This window comes from Xyrauchen texanus, chromosome 37 (genome assembly GCF_025860055.1).
Source record: "Xyrauchen texanus isolate HMW12.3.18 chromosome 37, RBS_HiC_50CHRs, whole genome shotgun sequence".
In the NCBI taxonomy this organism is placed as follows: domain Eukaryota; kingdom Metazoa; phylum Chordata; class Actinopteri; order Cypriniformes; family Catostomidae; genus Xyrauchen; species Xyrauchen texanus.
This window is the reverse complement of record NC_068312.1, coordinates 36,987,981-37,009,341: the sequence shown is the minus strand read 5'-3', so window position 1 is coordinate 37,009,341 and position 21,361 is coordinate 36,987,981. Positions and strand designations below refer to the sequence as shown.

General features: G+C 40.4%; 1 protein-coding gene across 1 annotated transcript in view; it reads right to left on the bottom strand.

The window, feature by feature from the left end:
• Positions 1-9,816, bottom strand: part of LOC127630495 (BICD family-like cargo adapter 1) — a 38,801-nt gene extending 28,985 nt beyond the window's left edge. Inside the window, exons 1-2 of the mRNA XM_052108064.1 lie at positions 9,075-9,816; positions 5,095-5,310 (exon numbers count right to left, since the gene is read on the bottom strand). Of these exons, the coding sequence (XP_051964024.1) occupies positions 5,095-5,310; positions 9,075-9,455 (597 nt within the window). The 5' untranslated portion in view covers positions 9,456-9,816. The remainder of the gene's footprint in view (positions 1-5,094; positions 5,311-9,074) is intronic.
• Between the last annotated feature and the right edge of the window lie 11,545 nt (positions 9,817-21,361).

Genomic DNA, 21,361 nt, shown 5'->3' with positions numbered 1-21,361 from the left:
GAGATTCCATCTAGTGTACAGCACCGGGCGATCCTCCCCCTCCACCACCTGGGACCGTACAGCACCCAGCCCCATGTCTGATGCGTCCGTCTGTAAGACAAAAGGGAGAGAGAAATCAGGGTACTGCAGAAGCGGCCCTCCACAAAGTGCAGCTTTTACCTGTTGGCATGGCTCTGTAAACTGGATCGGGTCTGGAGATCCCTTTTTAGTGAGATCAGTCAGTGAGCTGGTGATGTCTGAATAATTATGCACATACCTTCGAAAATAGCCAGCAAGCTCCAAGAACTGTCTTGCCTCCTTTTTGGTCTTGGGTCTCGGGCAGGTCGCAATCACTGTGGTTTTATCAATTTGGGGTAGCACCTGCCTGTGCCCCAAGTGGAACCCCAGATACCGTACCTCTACCCATCCAGCTGCACACTTCTTCAGGATTGCTGTGAGCCCTGCTCATCGCAGCGACCTCAGAATGGCCCCAGATGCTGCATGTGCTGCTGCCAGTCATTACTGTTAAGAATTATGTCATCCAAATAAACAGCGGCATACGCAGCGTGCGGTCTGAGGACTCGGTCCATAAGACGCTGAACAACCCGACCAGAAGTGTCACAAATTGGTGTAACCCAAACGGTGTGGAGAAGGCCGTTTTCTCACGGGACGTCGCCAATAACAATTTAAGTCCAGTGTAGAATATAAGCGAGCCGTGCCCAACTGATCGAGCAGTTTGTCAATACGAGGTATTGGATATTGCTCTTAGGCACCAGAACCACTGGGCTGGACATTTCACTGACCGGCGAGCGCTCACCAACCCCCCACCCCCAACCCCAGGGGTACAAAACTCTGCAACGCCTGTTAGTCCTCCTCTTGGCCTCGAAGGAGCGCCTCCAAGTGTTATTGCTGCTCCTCCCGCAGATCCATGAGGGCCTGGTGTTGAGCCTGGTGGATGCTGACGAGGGATCGGAAAACTACCTCCAGCGGCGAATATGACTCCATAGCAACGTACCCTAACTCCTTGTCCCAGGCTTCAGCACCAGTGTGATAAAGGTTTGTGTTGGGCAGATAAAGGAGGAAGCGGGTGCCGATTTCCACTGTACACGTGAGTTCATTTTATTCACAAATAACCAGAAATCGCTTTTCAGCTTCACTCAAATAAAAGTCTACTCTTTAGATTCACTCAAACACAAGATTGTTTTCAGTGTCACTCAAACAAAACTCTCTCTCTTGGGGAACAGACACGAAGACACTGGTCTGTCTCTCTCTCCTCTCTCTGATGACTGGGCTGATTTTCCAGTCTCTCATTGCAAACATGGAAACAGTAATTAGAAGCAATTCACCTCAGGTGGAACTCCTTTCCACTCTCTCTCTCACTCTCTCTCTCTCTCCCCAGACGGGCGCTCGACACACCCTCACCCCCACGAGGACCTAAAATGTACACCTTCCCTTATATATTTATATACATTTTAAGCAGGGATAGACTGGTAATCTGGCATACCAGGCATTTTCCCGGTGGGCCGACGCACTTTGGGGACGATCAGGGCGGACAGTCCATCGGGAGAACCGAGTGGGCCGGTTGTTTGGCCACGAAACGTGCCGAATGGGCCGTGATAAGCTAAAATGAGCCGCCGCGTTATGCAGAACGGACCACAAAACGGTGTCGCGATATGCAGAAAAGGGCAGCACTCATTTTAGCTTATCGTGGCCAATTCAGCATGTTTCGTGGCCGACCCACTGGCCTGCTCAGTTCTCCAGATGGCCATTCCGCTCCTGATCGGCCCCAAAGTGCATCGGACCACCATGCAAGGAGCTAGCCTGCCATTGGGAGCAACTTGTGGTTCAGTGTCTTGCCCAAGGACACTTCGGCATGTGGAGTCGTGTGGGCTGGGAACTGAACCACCAACCCTGCGATTAGTGGCCGACCCGCTCTACCACCTGAGCCACAGCCGCCCCAAAGTTTAGGGTGAGAAGTAAGAACACGTTTTGGTTTTGACTTTGTTATTTGCCGCATATTTTAAAGCCAGTGCTCTGCCAGTGCTGATTAGTTTATCACCTCTAACAATGTAGTCTTTTATGAGTGGATATTTATAGCATCAAATGATGTCATGATGAGCCGTGTGTGCATGCAAACACAATTGCTTGAGAGTGTCTGAGAGAATGAAATATTACGCAACATGAGTTTTATTATTATAGACAACTGAAGTAAGCTTGAACAATAATGTAACATCTCTCTACAGATCAATGTGTCAGAGGGTTAAATACAGGAAGAGCTGTTCGTATCACTACAGCTGTCCTGCGGCAAAATCAATACCTGCGACTCAATCAGAATTCAAATGCGGTTGTGAACAAAAGCTGCTCAAACGTCCTGCTATTACACAAGCACAGACGTAACAGCTGAATGCCGCATTTAACCTGCAAAACCTCAATTCAACATTCAATATTCACATTCAATGAGTGTGAAAGGCTGCTCGCAATTAATTAGAAAATTTCAGCGTCTAATTTTTGATTCATGCCAGTTTGATGCCAACCAGATTTGTGAGAAATTCATCCTGATTTACTGACAAGTGAAATATACAGAATGAGTTACTGACTCCTAATTTGGGGGTTTATTGACAAATAATGTTGTTTGAGGTGTTAAAAATCAGAAATCTTCTAAACATGTAGTTTAAAGGAATATTCTGTGCTCAATCGACAGCATTTGTGCATAATGTTGATTACCACAAAAATGTATTTTAACTCGTCCCTCCTTTTATTTAAAAAAGCAAAAATGAGGTTACAGTGATGCACTACCAATGGAAGTCAATGGGGCCAATTTTTGTAGGGATTAAAGGCAGAAATGTGAAGCTTATAATTTTATTAAAGCACACATGAATTCTTCTGTTAAAACTCATGTATTATTTGAGCTGTAAAGTTGTTTTAATTGTCATTTTTACAGTCAATTTAGGGTTTTATGGTTTGTTGACATTACAACGTCATGGCAACAAAGTTGTAAAATTGTCTATAACTTACACAGATGCGGTTAGTAAGTGATTTTATCACAGTAAATCATGTTTACACACATGTTGTTTACGTCTTGGCTATACTGTACTTTTGAAACAGTGAGTATTTTAGCATTAACGGTTTGGCCCCATTGACTTCCATTGTAAGTGCCTCACTGGAACCCAGATTTTTATTTTTTTTTATTTTAAGAAAAAAAGAGTGACGAGTCAAAATAAAATAAATGTTTGTGATAATCAATATTATGCCACAAATGCTGTCCATTGAGCTTAAATTATTTTTAACCCGGAATATTCCTTTAATGTGTCAAGTTCTTACAAATGTAATCTTAAGAGTTCAATATGTCCAGATACAACAATTATCTAGACAAACAAATTATTGTTCCATCTTTGAACGTTTAAACGAATAGTTCACCCAAATATGACAGTTCTGTCATTGTTTACTCACCCTTATGTTGTTCCAAACCCACATAACTTTCTTTCTTCTGTGGAACACCGCCGTAGCGTTTAAACCTTAGTCACACTTTCGCAGATTCAAACATTGGTGTGTCATGTTGTTACAAGACCATGATGTTTGTTTTCGCTGACGTGAATGATGCGAGGTGTCTTAATGTGCCAAGTTTGAATATATGCAAGCGCTAAGTAAATATTAGAGACGTGACGGAAGGAAAGATTATCAGTAAATAAGGACTTAAAAAGCTCTCATATGGCTTTAGAAACTAGAGGCCTTATTTAATTACATTTTATGTAAATACATCATGTACCTAGAAAGAACGAACATCATACAGGTTTGCAACAACATGAGAGTGAGTAAATGATAAAGGAATTTTCATTTTTGGGTGAACTGTCCCTTTAAGAATTTCCCTTACAGCCATTAGAAGTCTCTTTCTCTATAAAACCCGGATTATCTACAATTATTCTAAAATTCTGCGTCTTGTTAAGTATCACGTTCTGCTGCAAACATCAAGACCACGTCCTTTATACTGCTGCAATGACTCAAAATCACTCGATGATTATGACCTAAAATCAATCAGCCTCAACATATGACATTTGTCAGTGAACCTCTCCTGAATATATCAGTGTCAGTCCACAAATATGCCCTTAATATTCCTGTGGATTTCTGGCTGTTTGCACAAACTCATCTGAGCCATATGAACTGAACTAACATAAACGTTCACATGTGACACATGTAGAAACCACAGGACACCGTGCATCTGTTCTCTCGTGATATGAAATGGAGAGAATGTCTGTTTGCGCCCATGCTCTTTTTTTTTAGCCGGAAGTATTTTCCCCCTTCTTAAAAGAGTTTTAAGCCATTCTGTTCTCACCCAAAATCGATTGGATCACTTCATAAGACAGTTTGGTGTCATATGGATTGCTTTAAGCTGCCTTTATGTGCTTTTTTGGTCACCATTCACTTGCATTGTATGGACAAACAGGCCTCATAATTTCATTTGTGTTCTGTGGAAGAAGGGAAACGACGTAAGGGTGAGTAAATGTAAATAATGAGGGAATTATCGCTTTTGAGTCGGTCTGTCTTTAAAGGTTTATAAGTTGATATCGTTAATAATCAATTCCCCTTTGGAAACACATTATCTCCTCTTACGTCACCATCCCCTCTTACTTTTTTGAACCTCTCCCGTCCAACCACCTGACTGTGGTATGTAACGGCCACTTTTCATGATCCAATCAATTTTCGATGGATGCAATCAAGTCTTGAAACACTTTGAAATACGTCATATTTCAGAAGTAAGTTGTAAATCAAGAAGTATGTTCCCTACAAAATCGAACCCCGGATGTTGCGTTGATAACACTGAGTAGAGTTACAGAAAAAGCAACATTTTGTGGCAGCATTGTGTGAAAGTCACAAACACAAATTCCACCTGCAATAAATACACAATAATTTCTGTAGGACCGCACAGCCAGTAAATTCAGCCACCTCATGTTCCCAAAACATACCCAAGCCCTGTAGTTTAAGGTTTTGCTCTGCAACACCGTGTCCCAGAGTTACACTGCTTGTTGTTTCCCACCTCTCAGACCCGTTACACACTGATATCAGCCTCCTGTGTTCCCAGCCTTCACCTCAAATCTCCTCCAGCCAGAGTTCACTCACCCTGCTGAGTTGCTCCAGTAGTAGATGGTTCTGTTCTGACAGTTCACTGATTGTGCGACTCCTGTCGCGATCGGCGTCGCGCAGCTGCACCTGCTGCTTCTCCAGCTCTCCCTGCAGGTGTTTCACATCTGTCTCCAGTTCGGCCACCCGACCTTCCCACTCCCCCTCGCGACTCTCCAAACGACGTCGCAACTCGTGTTTTTCCTGCTCCAAGAGCTGAAAGAGACAGAGTCGTTAGCGGACACTGCTTTTTTTCCCTCACCAGTCTATTGTTGTAGTTCTTTCTGTTTGTAGTCATTAAACCCAGAAGACAATTAACATTTTTGGGCCATGGGTTGCCTTGGGAAGTTTTGTATTTATGAGTAATTACATAAATGACATGCAGTCATTCCTCAAACCTTCATTCTGAAGCTAGTGTGTTTTTACAAATCCTATGTAACTAACAAGTTGCTAAATAAGGACTACAACTTCCACAAGTGTCTGTATGTGCCTGACAAAACAGACGGTGTAGTCCTTTAGTGTCTTGTTAGTTACATACTTTAAAAACACACACACACACACACACACACACACACACACACACACACACACACACACACACACACACACACACACAGTTGGAGTATGACTATATGCCATTTTTTTTGTAGATAAACAAAACGTGAAAAGTCTCTTCAAATTATTTAATTTGACATATAATCAAAACTACCAGTGGAAGACAACTTTGTTGTGACACTATTGGCACCAAAATGTTATAAGGCACCTTTAATAGCTTTCTAATGTAGCATAATAGGGTAGGTCGTGAGTTTGAATCCAGGGCGTGCTGAGTGACTCCAGCCAGGTCTCCTTAGCAACCAAATTGGCCCAGTAGCTAGGGAGGGTAGTGTCACATGGGGTAACCTCCTCATGGTCGTGATTAGTGGTTCTCGTTCTCAATGGGGCGTGTGGTGAGTTGTGCGTGGATCGTGGAGAGTAGCATGAGCCTCCAAATGCTGTGAGTCTCCGTGATGTCATGCACAACATGTCACGTGATAAGATGTGCGGATTGACTGTCTCAGAAGCGGAGGCAACTGAGACTTGCAAAATTTTCAATGTTCGTCATGACTGCATAAGGGTGTATCTGCCAGCAGGGACAAGTTGCCGAGATTAATCAGCCAAACTCTGACCCCCTGAGAGATTCTCATGACTGGAAGACAACTAGATTTCATGGTCTCAGGTTCATTGGAGTGCACCTTTAAGAGAGACAGCTATAATTGCCAAAAATCAAATCTGACACTGGTTAAAGCCCGTGAAATCCACTGTGAAGTCTATCAAACCAATCAACCGAAAGAAGTCATTTCAAAGCTAATTATTTGCTTTTGCAAGGGGGCTTTTATATGAATGAAGGGTTCTTCAAATAGTAACATGATGAGAAATTCCCAAATACAAAAAGAAAGGAAGATCTAGAATGTGGATTAAGACAAGGGGGTTTAAGCCCGAGTCGTGAGCTGGCGAGGAGAGACAATCACACGGTGGAGAGCCGCCAGAAATCTGTTGGATGTCCGGCCCTCAGTCAGGTGAACAGAGCCAAAGCATTTTATCTTGGCTTGCAGCATCATTGAAAAGACCATCAGAGCCTATATAGACCTGAACTCAGTCCTCCATTTAGTGACAGTAAATGCATCTAAGGCTCATTAAGGGTATGGTCAACATAGATTGAAGTTAGAAATGTCTCAAATTTGAGTTCATTTAGAAAAATAAAGTGTGAAGTGTGCGTTGGGTCTTGACAACCATGCATGCATGGATGCAGCAGGCCTTGAAACATGCGATCATATCATACAATGAACTATGATAACCCACTGAATGAGAGCTAGCTTGGTTTGTCTTGGTGGTCTAAGCAGACGCAGAATGCTTTATTGTAGCATGAAGTCAAATTTCTGTTATAGGATTAACTCCTGTTCTAGCTGGCAATGATGATTTACACCATCAACGAAAGTCGTTTAACTATAAGAGTGCTTGTAACACAAAATAGCATGGTAATGCATCTCCCAGGTCTGATAATAAGAGTCTATTAGGATTTATATTGTGTTAATGTAAACCGACTTCAGGAACACAACAGATGAAGAATGGGAGAATGTTGTAATAGTCCTGCATGAGGGATAAAGTAGCATATTAGCTCTGGAGACTACCAGTATGGGAACTAATGTAAGTGGTTTAGGATATGACGCTCTCAATGTTCTGGTTAGTAATGAGAAAGCAGGTTGATTGCAGACTATCAAATAACCAAATATATATATATACAGCTCTGGAAGAAATTAAGAGACCACTACAAAATGATCCGTTTCTGGATATTCTATTTCTATGTTTTATCTTAGGAAGAGTTCAAAAATCTATATTTGGTGGAATAATCCTAATTTACAATCACAGCTTTCATGCGTCTTGGCATGCTCTCTGCCAGTTGGGTGACTTTATGCCACTCCTGGCACAAACATTCAAGCATCTCAGATTTGTTTGATGGCTTGTGGCATCCGTCTTCCTCTTGATCACATTCCAGAGGTTTTCAATGGGGTTCAGGTCCGGAGATTGGGCTGGTAATGACAGGGATCGGTGATGATCTGGGGGTGCTTCCGCAATGTGAAAGACTGGTAGAGAGCGTGCCAAGACGCATGAAAGCTGTGATTGTAAATTAGGATTATTCCACCAAATATTGATTGGGGTTAAAACATTAGTATTGTGTTGTTTATAAATGAACATGAACTTGTTTTCTTTGCATTATACGAGGTCGGATACACGCCATCTTTTTTTGTTATTTTGACCAGTTGCCATTTTCTGCAAATAAATAAATGCTCTAAATGACAATATTTTTATTTGGTTTTGGGAGAGATGTTGTCAGTACTATATAGAATAAAACAAAAATGTTCATTTTACTCAAACACACACCTATAAATAATAAATCGATTATTTTGCATGTTTTTCCAGAGCTGTACACACACAAAGATAAAGATAAAGATCCCCCATTTAGCCTTAACAGACTGTAGGGGCAAGTGATGTTAGCGAGCACCTATGAAGGCCGGAACGGTACACGAGGGGGTGGGTGGCCAGCACCATGCCCGACCGCCTTTGTCTCCCCAGTGGCAATGATTTACACACCGCACCAGGTACTCATTTTAGGCTGAGTCAACCTAGGGGAGGCCCAGGACCGGTTCAGATAATCGTCACTGGTGTTGGTCATGAGCGGGAATCGAACTGGGGTCGCCAGGTTCGTAGCGCAGCGCACACACACACACACACACACACACACACACACACACACACACACACACACACACACACACACACACACACACACACACACACACACACACACACACACACACACACACACACACACACACACACACACACACACACACACACAAACAGAGTATGCTATATATGCTATATAACAAATGTTTTTAATTATATTATCTAAAAATGCTTAACTTTGCTTATTTTGTTTACAACTGATTAAAACTTTACTAATTTATACTCCTCATTAGTTTGGTAACATTTTACAACAAGGTTGTATTTGTTTACATTAGTTAACTACATTATTTAACATGAGCTTACAATAAACAACACTTTTTACCCTGTTTTATAAATCTGGGTTAATGTTGATTTCAACATATACTAATACATGTTTTTACATTTAAAGTAGTATATTTTAACATTATGGACTAACATGAACTAACAAAGAATAAATATTGAATGATAAATGTAAAAATATACTGTTCATGACATCCACTAAATTTGCTATTGTTAACAAATACAGCCTAATTGTAATTAAATGTTATAATTTATTTTGAATGCTTAATATGTACTCTATTTAATTTGATGCCTATATAAACCCTGGAAACGTTATTTTTAGGAGAGTAATAGCCTAATAGCTAATACCCATGCGTAGGCTATTTGCCTTAAACCCCTGAGGACAGAAGTTTTTGAGTTACTCATAAAAGCCTCACCTCTAGTTTGTCGTTTAAATCCTTGGTCATTTTCTCATATTGCTTTGTGAGGTCCTGGTTTCGTTCAAGTAGAGCTTTGCCCAGTTTAGCAGCGAGCACCAGGTCCTTCTCTTTCTGTCGGAAGAGGGCCAGTAGATCCTTGTCCTGTCCGCTCACAGGTGTCTCTGAGGCGGATAGCTCCACATCCCCGTCCCGCTCCCCGGTGAGCATGGCCAGCTCTTCCTCCAGAGCCATGCCGAGCCCCCGGGGAGCGGTGTGTAGCTGCGTGCGGCTCTGATGTTCGGCGTCTGGAGAGGGATCGAGGGTGCGTTCCATGCGGTCGCTGTCCAGGTGCGGTGGTGCTGAAATCGCGCTGCGCAGATCGAGGCAGGATGTGGACATCGCCGGAAACAAACGACAGATTTAAGCTGTTTAAACCCGGTGTACCCGCTTTAGTACTGGGTCCCGGTGACCTGTTTGGCTGTGGGTCGATAATAACGCCATTGAAATAGATCAATAATGGTTTAAATCGTATCCAGTAGCTTATATGAGCTCTAAAGTCTTAGATCCAATGCCATTCATTTGATCGCTTCCCTCAATACAATCCATCAAGCCATTCAAATAGTTTCAAAACACTCCAACGGCGTTTGTTCTTAACGTTAACCCCCCTGACGGTCTTCGTCCAGCCGTTGTGTCCACTCCAAAGCACCGGGATCCCGGTTATTCCCCATTATAGTTGCCCCTCGCGCGTTGGCCTATACGACACAAATACACGGATTTCGCTCGCGCACGAGTCTCTAACCCCAACCCATGCGCGCGCCCGCATCCGTGACGTCAGCTAATCAACCTGTTTCTCGTAGCCGCCCATTGGTCGATAGTGATAGCGCCATGTGTTACAGCAGAACTGGGTGAAAGACAGATGAATGTTGCTGATGAGGGGTAAACCGTGTTTTCTGGAAGGTTAACAGGCCCTGTTAAGGTCAAGACCTTGATGTGGCCATAACCAATGTTATTTGGTTGACCAAAATCCAATATGATTTCATACCAATGTTTTTTTGCACTTCAGATTTTTGGTTGTATCACTTGTGGATACTGTGCAATGTGTTTGTGATGCCATCCAGGATTCGTTGTGATTCAAGAAATGAATGCATCTTGACATTTCAGGGTGAATCTCTCGCAGTTATAATACACCCAAAAATCAAAAGAAAAAATATGTGGCACAATTGGTCATCAATAAGGTCCCCGGTTCAAGTCCCGCCCAGGGCCTTTCTGTATGGAGTTTGCATGTTCTCCCTGTGTTCACTCGGGTATCCTCCAGGTGCTCCCCCACAGTCCATAAACATGCATGTTAACTGAATTAGAAACTCTAAATTACCTCACAAGTGCATTTGTGTGTCTGTGAGTCTTTGCCCTGTGCTGGACTGCCCATCTGTCCAGGATGTTTCCCTTCGGCCTGAGACAAGTGGGATAGGCTCCAACACTAACTGTAACCCATCATAGGACAAGCAGATACAGAAGAAGGATGATTGGATGGGGGGTATACTGCTGAAGTTTTCTTGCTAGAACAATCCAGGACCCATTCTACATTCAAGAAATGAATTCACCATGTGTTATGGTGACTCTCACAAGCCTGACATGAACATGTCCAAATAACAACAACAACAACAACAAAAAACTGAAATTATATGTTTCTGAAAGTAGGGACTAAAAAAAGTATATGTTTTTCATTTTGGTCTGTTCTGAGCAAAAAAACTGTATTTTTTGATGTCGTTCGGAAGTTCGGCAGCCTCATGTCCAAAAGGTTACTGGAACAAAATAACAGAACGGTTAATAACGGTCTTTTTAAAGTGACAGTACTCTGTGCTAACGGTGGGTGAAATACCAGTTGCAGTGTTGCCAGATCTCACAAGAGAAACAAGCGACCTGGTCTGAAAAAACAAGCCCAAAAAAAGCCACTCGCCTCACCAGAATAAGTGAAAATAAGCCATTCATTTTTTTTCCCGGTTTGGTGACTTTATCAGCATAGAAATCATAACAAACATCCAGTTCATTCAAGTATAATTTTGTTTACAGATTTGCGGCATCAAATCTATATTAATGCATCATATCTAACAATAATTCAGTGAAGACTCGGAAACAACTGAGAAACACACTTTTTACCTCTCATAATGTCTTCCTTGTATCTGGATTAGCCGTGCATGTATTCAATATTTAGTAACTAAACATAAAGAAGTTGTTAAAAAGGTCTTATTCTACAGAATGTGACATCCACAACGGGCAATTAGGCAAAGCAATGTGTGATGCAGCAGTTTCCTTCATGATCAAAGCACATGTTTTTTGGGCAACATGAAGTGGTGTAATTCAAAACATTTACAGTGACAATCCCTTTGGCCTTCGGTTTCATTATTTATTTATTTTTATATTTATTGGAATTAATTTAACCAGTTACCACCATTAAATACAATGTTTTCACTCTCATTCAAAATGACCAAAAATTTAGTAGGTTTTCGGTTTTCGTTCTTTGAACCATTTTTAGAAAATGAAGCCTATTGTTAAGATGTATAATTATGATTATATAATAGTACTTTTTAAATGTATCCCACTACAGATTACAGAATACATGCTGTAAAATGTAATTTGTAATGTGTTCCGTTAGATTACTCAAGGTCAGTAATGTAATCTAAATACTTTGGATTACTTCTTCAGCACTGGTAGATTTTTTTTCACTTGTTTTGACTATAAAAACTATAAAATATTCATGTTAAAAATACTTTCTCTGAAAAACCCAAATATCTTATGCAATGTTGTTTCTAAAAACAAGATCAATCAAACTGATCATGATTTAAGGATTTTTTTTTAAATATTTTTACAGGAAAACAATACAAAAATTATTATCAAGAATATGATTTTTGCCCTAATATTAAAGATCTATTAAAGATCTACTCCAGGTAGGGGAGGAGGTATTGCCCCAAGTGAAGGAGTTCAAGTACCTCGGGGTCTTGTTCACGAGTGAGGGGACAATGGAGCGGGAGGTTGGCCGGAGAATCGGGGCAGCGGGGGCGGTATTGCACTCGCTCTATCGCACCGTTGTCACGAAAAGAGAGCTGAGCCGGAAGGCAAAGCTCTCGATCTACCGGTCAATTTTCGTTCCTACCCTCACCTATGGTCATGAAGGCTGGGTCATGACCGAAAGAACTAGGTCGCGAGTACAAGCGGCCGAAATGGGCTTCCTCAGAAGGGTGGCGGGCTTCTCCCTTAGAGATAGGGGGAGGAGCTCAGTCATCCGTGAGGAGCTCGGAGTAGAGCCGCTGCTCCTTTGCGTTGAAAGGAGTCAGTTGAGGTGGTTTGGGCATCTGGTAAGGATTCCCCCTTGCCGCCTCCCTAGGGAGGTGTGTCAGGCATGTCCAGATCGGAGGAGGCCTCGGGGAAGACCCAGGACTAGGTGGAGAGATTACATCTCCACACTGGCCTGGGAACACCTTGAAGTCCCCCAGTCAGAGCTGGTTAATGTGGCTCGGGATAGGGAAGTTTGGGGCCCCCTGCTGGAGCAGCTGCCCCCGCGACCCGACTTCGGATAAGCGGTTGAAGATGGATGGATGGATTAAAGATCTTACTAGAAAAAAACGAAATTATGATCTAATGTGAATTTTCTTGATAACAAAATATGATCGTGTCTGGTAACATGTGCATGTGGACTTTAAGAGGAACACCCCAACATTGTCCCCTCACCATTCTGAACAGCACTGTGGCAGCCGTGGAGTCATTCAGGTTCCTGGGCACTACCATCTCACAGGACCTGAAGTGGGAGACCCACATTGGCTGCTGATACAGTTCTACTCAGCAGTCATTGAGTCTATCCTCTGCACTTCAATATCTGTCTGGTTTGGTGCAGCTACAAAATCAGACATCAGAAGACTACAGAGGACAGTTCGGACTGCTGAGAGGATTATTGGTTGCCCCCTGCCCCCCCTTCAAGAACTGTACACTTCCCCACTCACCCAGCCCACTACCTTTACGAACCGTTGCTTTCTGGCCGACGCTTCAGAGCTCCGAGCACCAAAACCGTCAGCCACAGAAACAGTTTTTCCCATCAGGCTATCAATCTCATGAACAGTTATAACTGCCCCATTGAGCAACACCTATGTGCAATACACAGTTAAGTCTATTTATATGATCCAACATATCCACTTCTGCCATTACATACATTCAATTGTACATAATATACTGTATTTATGTTCTTTATATAACAGATTTGTAATAGATTTGCACTATGTGTGTGTATGTGGGTATGTATGAAGGTGAGTGTATGTACGTATATGTATAATTATTTATTTTTATTATTCTTTAATTATCAATGTCTTGCTGCTGTTTTTGTATTGGTGTACACTGGAAGCTCCTGTCACCAAGAAAATTCCTTGTATGTGTAAGCATACCTGGCAATAAAGCTGGTTCTGATTCTGATGTAAAATGGCTAGAAATAGCGTTTTAGCTTAGCGTAAAGCTAACAATTTACACAAGGATTATTTCTATTTCTTCTCCTCCAAACTGACTTCAAACGTACTTCTCTGTCTGCTCGTATGAATGTAACGCATCATCAGAAAGTGTTTCACCGCTGTTCAAATGCACTTTTATATGTATAAATGTTTTCCATCTGAAAGAACTAAATATTAAATGAAACAAATGACAATAAAATGCAAATTAATCTCTTCAGTAATCAAACTACTTTTGGAATGTAACTGTATTCTAATTACCAATTATTTAAATTGTAACTGTCATGGAATACAGTTACTTATATTTTGTATTTTAAATTGGACATTCCGTCACATGCATTCCGTTACTCTCCAAACATGTAAATATGAGACACATGATCAATCTGCTAAACATTAAGTGTTTTAATGCGCTGTCAATGCAAAATGCATTTCGATGTACAGATATTAATCATGATCCTAATTTTAAAACTTTAGCATTGAACAAACAGGTCAAGCAGGAAGCAGGAGATCAAATAATAAACTTATGTGACATTAATTAATAATTAATTAGCTTATACAAATGCCTTCATCTGTAAGAGGAAAGCAGGTTTAAACATTTTTGTTACCAGCAAGTCATTAAGTTTGAAGTTTTAAGTCATAAAGGATGAAATAAGAGTAAAGCTGAGTAACAATATCCCTAAATACCTTACCACTCATACTGTCCACATGCTATTTCAAAAATAAAATAAAAATAGTAGGCAGTCTGTGTGTGTGTATATATAAATATATAGATACTGCCCAGTTTGCAGTAAGCAGTACACCACTAACAAATGGAGCAATACTGCTCTCTGCTGGGAAACAAACACAATGAGCAAATTCTACAAAATGATGTAAAAAGAGTCTCATATGTATTTATTTGTGTGGATAAAGTTGGCTATATGACGACACTCACGTGGCATCCTTACAATGAAAATATCCCCTGAATCATTTCTCTTAATTCTGCACATCAGTACATTTTAATGTGACATTAACATTTCAGAAAGGCTATTATATGTTATTAAAACGTTTCTCTTTTTTTTTTTCAATGTTTGTGGTTTGTCGCTCAGTAAATCTCTCAAGGAGAAGAGCTTTCTCTTTATTTTCTGTTTATGTTTAATTATGATGCATTTGTGGAAGCTTGATGCTAAATACATGAAGGTTTATATAATGCTCTGAGTCATAGTCCTGAACTAGTGGCTATTCCACAGCTCTCCCCACACCCCTACCAGTCCAAAGAAACAATGCAAAAGAGTCTCTGTGCTGTTGCACGGTTTATAATTTATACAGATGTTGTACTGTTACATCCTCAGTTAAACCAGCATTCTCCCCCAATCACACAACACTTATGTAAATACCCCAAACCTCCTGTGAACTTCCTTCCCAGCCCATTGGATGGAGCTGTGCCGCTCCTCATCAGAACATATTTTATCATGAGAAAATAATTTATGATTTCATAAAACTCAAAGCTGATGATTTTGATCCCCAAGCAAATGCTGTTGCAACTCAAAAATTCAACCCTTCAAAATCAGGTTTGGATGATAAATATAGTTTTTTCCCTCTTTTGTAAATGGTTTTTACGGAGCCCTTTGAGGACAGTTTGGGTGTGTGTTTTTTTCCTGAAATAGTTTTGCGTGCCCTTTCAATAAATGTACCATGGTTTTACTATATCAACTATATTTTGACCATGATATTAGTAGTTAAACCATAGTAATACTACAGGGAAATGAAAATAATTGTCTGGTTATATGGTATTTGTAGTAAAACCATAGTAGCCGTATAGTAAATCCTTAGTAAAACTGTGGTTATAAATATATAAGCATTAAAACCATGGATTCTGCCATAACCCAACTCGGCATTCAGCGTTGGGTAAATACGGGACAGAACACACGTTGGGTTAAATTAATCCAGCAAGTTGGGTTACACATTTTAACATAGCAGCTTGGGCTGGTTGTAATGGATTTCCAGTGTCGCTGACAATGACCCGGCCACTAATCCAACAGAGTTTGGCTAAAAAAATACCCAATTGTGAAAATAACCCAACAAAATGACCCAGCAGACTCAATCCTGCATTCTGAAACCGATCAAAATCTACAATATTACTATTGAAAATCCATTGTTTCCTCCAAAAAAACAAAAATATGGTTACTACAATCAATGGTTACTACATTTACATTTATGCATTTGCCAGACACTTTTATCCAAAGCAACTTACAGTGCACTTATTACAGGGACAATCCCCCCGGAGCAACCTGGAGTTAAGTGCCTAGCTCAAGGACACAATGGTGGTGGCTGTGGGCATCAAACCAGCAACCTTCTGATTAACAGTTACATGCTTTAGCCCACTACGCCACCACCACTCAACACTCAACTACAGTTTTATTATAGTAAAACCATGGTTTATTTATTCAGAGGGAACACTAAACTATAAAATAGTTACTTTGTAGTAACCATGGTGTTTGGTGGAAACTGTGGTTGTACTAGTGTAACATTGTAACTATGAAATGTTATTGGGGGGGGGGGGGTTACCTTAGTAACCACAACAATGTGATTTTTACCATTGTTTTAGTTTTCCTGTATTATTACAATAGTTTCACTATTAACGCAGGAAGTTACAGATACATCCATTGCAATCTTCTTTTGATTTTTCACTGAACATCATTTTTTTCCCCGCCATCCGGTTCCTCGCACCATCGCACGCACAGGCGAGCTCTTCACTTCTATCAATCCGCATCAGTTCGGTATTGTTCCCTCTTGTTAAAAATAAACTGTCCTAGCATATTAAGGTATTAGGTAACTATTTGTATGTTAACTTAATAGCCAAAATACTTGGATATGCGTGAATAAACCTGAAATAGGAATGTGTTTCAGTCACAATGCACATTTATAAGTCTACAAGTTTAGAGACATTTATAATGTTACATATATGTCTTTTTAAATAAATGTTGTAATCTGAAAATGTTTCTGTTTGTTTCATGAATCCTCTTGCAGCAATGCAGGTCTTTGGCATTTTAGAAGCAGCTAGTTTAGGACCAGTGAGGAGTTTCTCAAACCAGAGACGGTGATTTACTGTGTGTTTTTTTTTATTGTGCATCTGGCCGTCCACTTCCCTCTCTATCCTGGTTGAAGATTATTATTTTTTAGTAATGCATGGAATAGCCTTCATCTCTCTCTAAAACGATAGACTTTAAGAGAAAATTTAATTGCTGGAGAAATTTGTTTCTTTTTGCCTATTTTGGTGTAAAGCAACTTGTAAGAGCTCAAAACCTTAACAAATGGGGAAAAAACCCACTGTATTGTGATTTCCTCATGGTAGCGCAACCATTTTCAATCGTATCAAATTAGCACTTTACAATGCTTTTGTAAGGAATAGATGACAGTATATGTTTGCCATCACGGGTAAAGTACAAAAGGAATACTTCAAATTTTCTTTCCCATCACACTAAGACCCTTTCAATAATGCAAAGCTTCATCTTTGTTCAAATACTGTTCTTCCTGTTCAATCGTCTTCTGCTTCACTTGTTCAGGTAACTCATTTATAAGCAAGAAGCTTAAAGGAATAGGTCACTTACCCAAAACTTCTGAGATTGTTCACTCAACCTCATGTTGTTCCAAACCTGTATGTCTTTCTTCTGTGAAACACAATTTTTTAAAAGAATCTTCACGCTTCTCTTTCCATACAATGACAAATGACGCATACATTTTTAATCTTAACATGGATGCAGATGGAGTTTCAGCAGAGGGAAAATTATGATTGTATACTGACAACTTATATTTTGGTCGGTTCCTCACACAAATCTATCGTATGGCTTCTGACTGCTTGGAATATATAACGATTCTTTTAAAATTCCCCTGTTGGGTTATATAGGGTGAGTAAATGTTAACAGAATTTTATATTCATTTTGACCAGCCCTAATTAGTAGGTGGCAATGTGCATGAAGAATGTGAATCACAAAAAAACAAAAGAAGAAGTGGAAGTGAAAGTTAAAGTGGAGATTTATAGTAAAAAGGGACTTTAATATTGATCAGTTTCTCACTCACACCTATCCTATCACTTCAGAAGACATGGATTAAACCACTGGAGTCGTATGGATTCATTTTATGCTGTCTTTATGTGCTTATCGGAGCTTCACATTTTTGGTCACCATTCACTTGCATTTTATGGACCTGAAATATTCTTCTAAAAATCTTCATTTGTTTTTTGCAGAAGAAAAAGTCATACACATCTGGGGTGGCATGAGGGTGAGTAAACGATGAGAGAGTTGTCATTTTTGGACGAACTATACCTATAAACATGCAGATAAATGCCACCTGCATTGACAGGATTTGCAACACCTTCCACTGTCCACCATTTCACTCATAAATACTCGTCTATCATTGGCTTGGAAAAGATGCAATAGCCTGTTGCCTGGTAACATGCCTAGAACTATTGTGGTTGAGAGAAGCTCTGCTTTTGTGTCTCTGTCTGTTTATTCTATACTTTTCTAACAATAATGTTTATATTATACAACCATGTGAATTTCTAATAGCATGCCCACTTACAGTGATCTTTATATGAATCAGAGAGGATATTAGTTTGCAATCTGTAATCAGTGGAATTACAGTTTTTCTCAGTCGCTTTGGTGCATTTCTCACATCACTATTTACATTTGCACAACAGTTAGTTCAACCTCCACAACATTTAGTCATTTGTGCACATCATAGTAGCAGTTTCTCATTCCTTCCAACAAATTGCGAATGCTTTTGGACATGCATCAACTGCTTTCATACAACTCTCTGCTGTTCTATAACATTATCACTTGCTTATGTCATGTCAGTCAAAATGAACTATACTTGTGAATGCTGAATAGTCGTTCCATATAAAACTAATAGTCCTCATTTCATTGCTTGAGTCATTACATACAAAAATGTTGAACTAGTTGTCAAAATCTGTCAAGCAAATAAAATTAAAAAAATTAAATCTTTTTTCCTGAAAATATCTCCTAAATTGAACAATTTCTCTCAGGTGAATCTTTCAGCTGATGAGAAGGGGTGTGTGACGTATTAGTTGCAACCAATGATAAGCCACTTCTCTACAATCACTGTCAGAGCTGAATCCCATAAACCCCCACTTTACAAGCATATATGAACCAAGCAGGACATAGTGTGTACCATTTCTACAATACTGTGACACATAAATGGAAGGTCAGCCTCGTGGAAGAGGGGTGAGGGTGCGGGGAGGAAGAGGAAGGGGACAAAACAGGGGAAGAGGAAGAAGAGGCCAAGTACATAGGCGGATCCCTGATGAAATCAGGGCTACAATTGTGGATCATGTTGTCAATCACGGCCTAACAATGGCTGAGGCTGGTCGAAGGGTGCAGCCAAATGTTGGGAGAACCACTGTAAATTCAATTATTCAAACATTTCGTCGGGAGAACAGGTGTGTATAAATGGACAGTAATTCAGCACTAAACAGTCTGCACTGCACTACTGTCATTGTGTCATACATGAAGCTTGCAGTGGGACAATAACTTGTCACTGTACATTTTACATTTAGACGTACAGCTTTACTGTATCACACATTTAGTGTATTGTAGTGTTACAGTAAAGATTTGCCATATTTACTGTAATTTTATTCTGCACCACACAGGATTGCAAGACAACCTCGCAGAGGTGGAAGAGGGCCCCTTTTTACTCCGCAACAAGAGGAAGCCATTTGTGCAATGGTGATTGCAAACAATGCCATAAGGTTGAGAGAGATACAAAGTGCTGTTATAGAGGATGACAACGTCTTTGGGAATATTGAATCTGTTTCAGTCGCTACAAGGAGATCCGTCACCAGTATGTACAGGTAAAACATGTATGTGTTCTATGCATATACTGTAATGTTCAGTGCTGTAAACTGTTTACTTTGTGTAGTGTCATGCACTACACTTACATGACAGTTCTGTGTATGTGTATTCACAGTGCATACTGTACAATATGTTGTCCAAAATGCATTATGTTACACAGGAAAAGTTGTTATAGTTTTTCTCACTCCCTCTTCTGTAATAAAGCATGTACTGGAGCTGGAGGCCAGGGAACCGCTGCACACATTCATATACCTTGATGAGACAGGTTTCAATCTGGCAAAAGGTAGAAGACGTGGAAGGAATCGCATTGGACAGAGAGCAACCATTGATGTCCCAGGCCAACGAGGAGGGAATATTACTATGTGTGCAGCCATCTCAGAAAACGGCGTCCTCACCCATATCCCCCGTCTTGGTCCATACAACACACAACATCTGCTGACTTTTTAGACGCTCTTTACAGGGACATAATCCCTGAGAATGAGAGGGGTCTAACTGGAGACCATCTGAGCAAGCATGTTGTTGTTTGGGATAATGTGCGTTTTCACCACTCAGATCTCGTCAGACAGTGGTTTGCAGCACATGGTAGGATGCTGGTGGAATATCTCCCTCCCTACTCACCATTCCTAAATCCAATAGAGGAGTTTTTCTCTTCCTGGAGGTGGAAGGTATATGACCGTCATCCACATACCCAAATGGCCCTGCTAGTGGCCATGGATGCAGCATGTGATGACATCACAGCAGAGTCCTGCAGAGGGTGGAGTCGCCACTCGAGAAGATACTTTCCTCGCTGCATTGCAAGAGATGATATTCGCTGTGATGTAGATGAAATTATGTGGCCAGACAGAGAGGAACGTCTGGATGTGCATGAATGATTACAGTACTATGTATGTTCAGTTCCAATATGTACTGCAATATTGTTTACAGTTGTGCACAGCTCTACCCAAAGGGAGTTTATGTTTGTTGTAAATAAGGGTGTATTTTTTCTTTGGCACAATGCTGTGAACAAATTAGAATTGCAAAGAAGTAACAATGTGAAACATACATATTCAGTGTCTTGTACTCAGTTATCTCACTAAATACAGTAATGTGTAACTTTACTGTATTTTTCAAATGGCTGTGCAAATAGTATATAGTGCTGTCCTGAGCATTTTCAGGTAGTGTCACCAAGATCTGACTTTTTTGCATTGGAAAACATTTACAGAGTAAACTGTCATAATGAAAACATGACAAAGCCATTTGACTATCTTATTCATAAACAATGGTGTCAGGACTTTTCATCTTGACGACACGGACACTTTCATTGACATGAATACTTGCTTTTGAGGAATGAGCTATCCATTTTGAGCAAGTGACACGCTTTTGCAGGTTATCAACTAGGTTTTGCAGTTTGAACTAATTGTTTTGAGAACTGCATTAACTGTTGTGCAAATGTAAATAGTGATGTGAGAAATGCACCAAAGCGACTGAGAAAAACTGTAATGAACAGCTTGATATGAAACATGATGTAGCAAAAGCTTATGTGCCAAAACTTTATGAAATGTATGTCACACTTCCCTAGTTATTTATGAGCACTCTTCCATTAGTTATAAAGTGATGTAATCAAGTAATATGAGGTACTCTTTCATTAGGAAATATGTCATCTTTAGACATGAAATTAACCGGGGCCACTAAAGCTTTTAATGAGTTTTGGCTGAAAATGTATTCACACAAAAAGAGTTCCTGATGGCAGTGCCAACAGCAGCTAATGAAGACGTTCATTTGCACTGTCAAGTTGTCATCAATGGAAATCACCCAGATCTGAATAAATCGCAGAGAGGCAGCTTGACGCAGATGGTGAAATAATTTACAGTAAAAGAAAACATGAAAAATATCTTGTGTTGATGAGGCAGGAAGGATGAAACACCAAGTTCACAACCTTTCTCATATCAAAGTTTGTTGAACCCTGAGCTAAAGAGGTTAACTGAGGCGATGA